Below are 2,010 nucleotides of genomic sequence, written 5' to 3'. Positions count from 1 at the left end.
TTCAGTTCTAGTTCAGTTCTAGTTCAGTTCTAGTTCAGTTCTAGTTCAGTTCTAGTTCAGTTCTAGTTCAGTTCTAGTTCAGTTCTTGTTCAATTCTAGTTCAGTTCTGGTTCACTTTTGGTTCAGTTCTAGCTTAGTTTTATATCTGTTCTAGTTGAGATCTAGTTTCGGTTTGTTTCAGTTCTAGTTCAGTTTTAGTTTAGTTCTAGTTCAGTTCTAGTTCAATTCTAGATTATTTCCAGCGTATCAATTTTGTTTTGGTTGCCCTGGTGATCGTTTACAAAATTGTAACAAATACATGTTCACTAATATACATCGTAATTTATAAGACGTATTAATGACAACTAAACCATATTAATTATTTAATTATTAAAATTAATGTCACTGTATATGCTTCAAAACATCTCGCTAAAGAGAGATAGAGAGAGCAAGAAAGTACACATTATTTAAACCACAATATACGTAGTATCGTGTAGCTCATTTAATCTGTACATTTGGACAACATCATTGATATTGGAACTAACTGTCTGTAGTTATTCAACATTACGATTAAGAGAGCATACAACGAAATAACAAAATTTCATAAACGGAAAAAAATATTAAAAAAACTTTAATTAAAAAAACAACAACAAAATGTTTTTTTGTGCAAAACTCTATATTTTAATAATATTAACAATATTTTCATCACTACTGATAAGTGTAAATGACGCAGTAGACAATGACAAAAAACAAGGTAAACAAATTAATTGATTTTGATGAGTAAACAAGTCATTAAAAGCGTAAACATTTTCTAGATCCCAAATGTTTATTACCCATGGAGCCTGGCCCTTGTCGCATGAGTTTAGATCGTTTTTATTATAACGCCCAGACAGATACGTGCGAACAATTTAAATTTGGCGGTTGTAAGGGAAATGATAATAAATTCGGTTTTAAACAAACTTGCGAAGCAGCTTGTAAAAAATCAACAACAACTACAGCAACAGCAGCAGCAGGAAAATCTACAGCCACCTCAACAACCACCGAGTCTAGCCGATTTATTAATAAACAATTGAAATCAGATACTTTAAAAACATTGGCCACAAGTGCTGCTGTAGCTTCCACAACAACTCCAAAACCATTGGCAGCACGTACCACAGTCAAAACTAAAACTACCACAGCAAGAAGCGGAACAACTACTACACAAAAATCAAATAATCGTTTTTAAAATGGTTAATAAAACAAACTACATCAAACTAAATAATGAATGAGCTCTATACGATGAATTAGAAAATACCTGTAGTAAATTTAAAATAAATTCAAATCAAATTGTTTGTATACATTAATTTTAACGAAATATTTTATCGGAACTAAGTACGTGTATGACTCATGAAACATTATTTGTTTATTTCGTTAATTAAATCGTTTTCTGTGTACGAAAAGTATTTATTGTGTCGTACGCATACGTATCGAGTTGATTGAACGTAGTTTGTGCGATTATGTGACGACATTGAATATTTGCATTAATTTTTAGGAGGTAATTCCCCCTATCGTAGGCTAAAATATAGAAAATGTGGTTTATACATATTCAGAAGCGTAGATATTTTTTTATTAAGGATGCTGACAGTAAGGATTTTAAAAAAATGTTTGGTCTGGGCCAGATTTGAAATATCGTCTTCTTAATTAAATCTTAAAAGTGAACTAGGTTGTCACAGGTAGCCAAATGAAGCTTTACTTGGATCCATCTTGATCACTTTGTTAATATACATACCTGGAGAAAATGAAGATACGGAAAAGTAGAAAAGACAGAAGATAAAAATTAAAGAGAAGAGATGCAAGGGAACCGTTCAGGCCTAATTGTCATGCAAGATTTCGTCCTGAATAATATAAGTACCGAAATTCATGCCCATTCTGTCAAATTAATAAACGCCAGAAGGATATTCAACAATTCAAATAGATCGCCAAAGTATGCCGATCCAAGCGTGCGAATTCGGGTCTCTGACGAGGCAGGACAATCATGCATGGTAACCAGTT

The 2,010-nt window shown here is 32.3% G+C and overlaps 1 protein-coding gene across 1 annotated transcript; it reads left to right on the top strand.

Annotated features, from left to right (window-relative positions):
* The first annotated feature begins 497 nt into the window (after positions 1-497).
* On the top strand, positions 498-1,322 carry LOC111687557 (putative Kunitz-type serine protease inhibitor). Its single transcript, XM_023449999.2, has 2 exons — positions 498-733; positions 795-1,322. The coding sequence occupies exons 1-2, from the start codon at positions 634-636 to the stop codon at positions 1,202-1,204; spliced, it is 510 nt and encodes a 169-aa protein (XP_023305767.2). The 5' UTR covers positions 498-633; the 3' UTR covers positions 1,205-1,322.
* Positions 1,323-2,010: the final 688 nt, after the last annotated feature.

The sequence above is a fragment of the Lucilia cuprina genome, chromosome 2 (assembly GCF_022045245.1).
Source record: "Lucilia cuprina isolate Lc7/37 chromosome 2, ASM2204524v1, whole genome shotgun sequence".
NCBI classification, from domain to species: domain Eukaryota; kingdom Metazoa; phylum Arthropoda; class Insecta; order Diptera; family Calliphoridae; genus Lucilia; species Lucilia cuprina.
The sequence above is the reverse complement of the archived record's forward strand: the minus strand, read 5'-3'. Positions and strand labels throughout refer to the sequence as shown.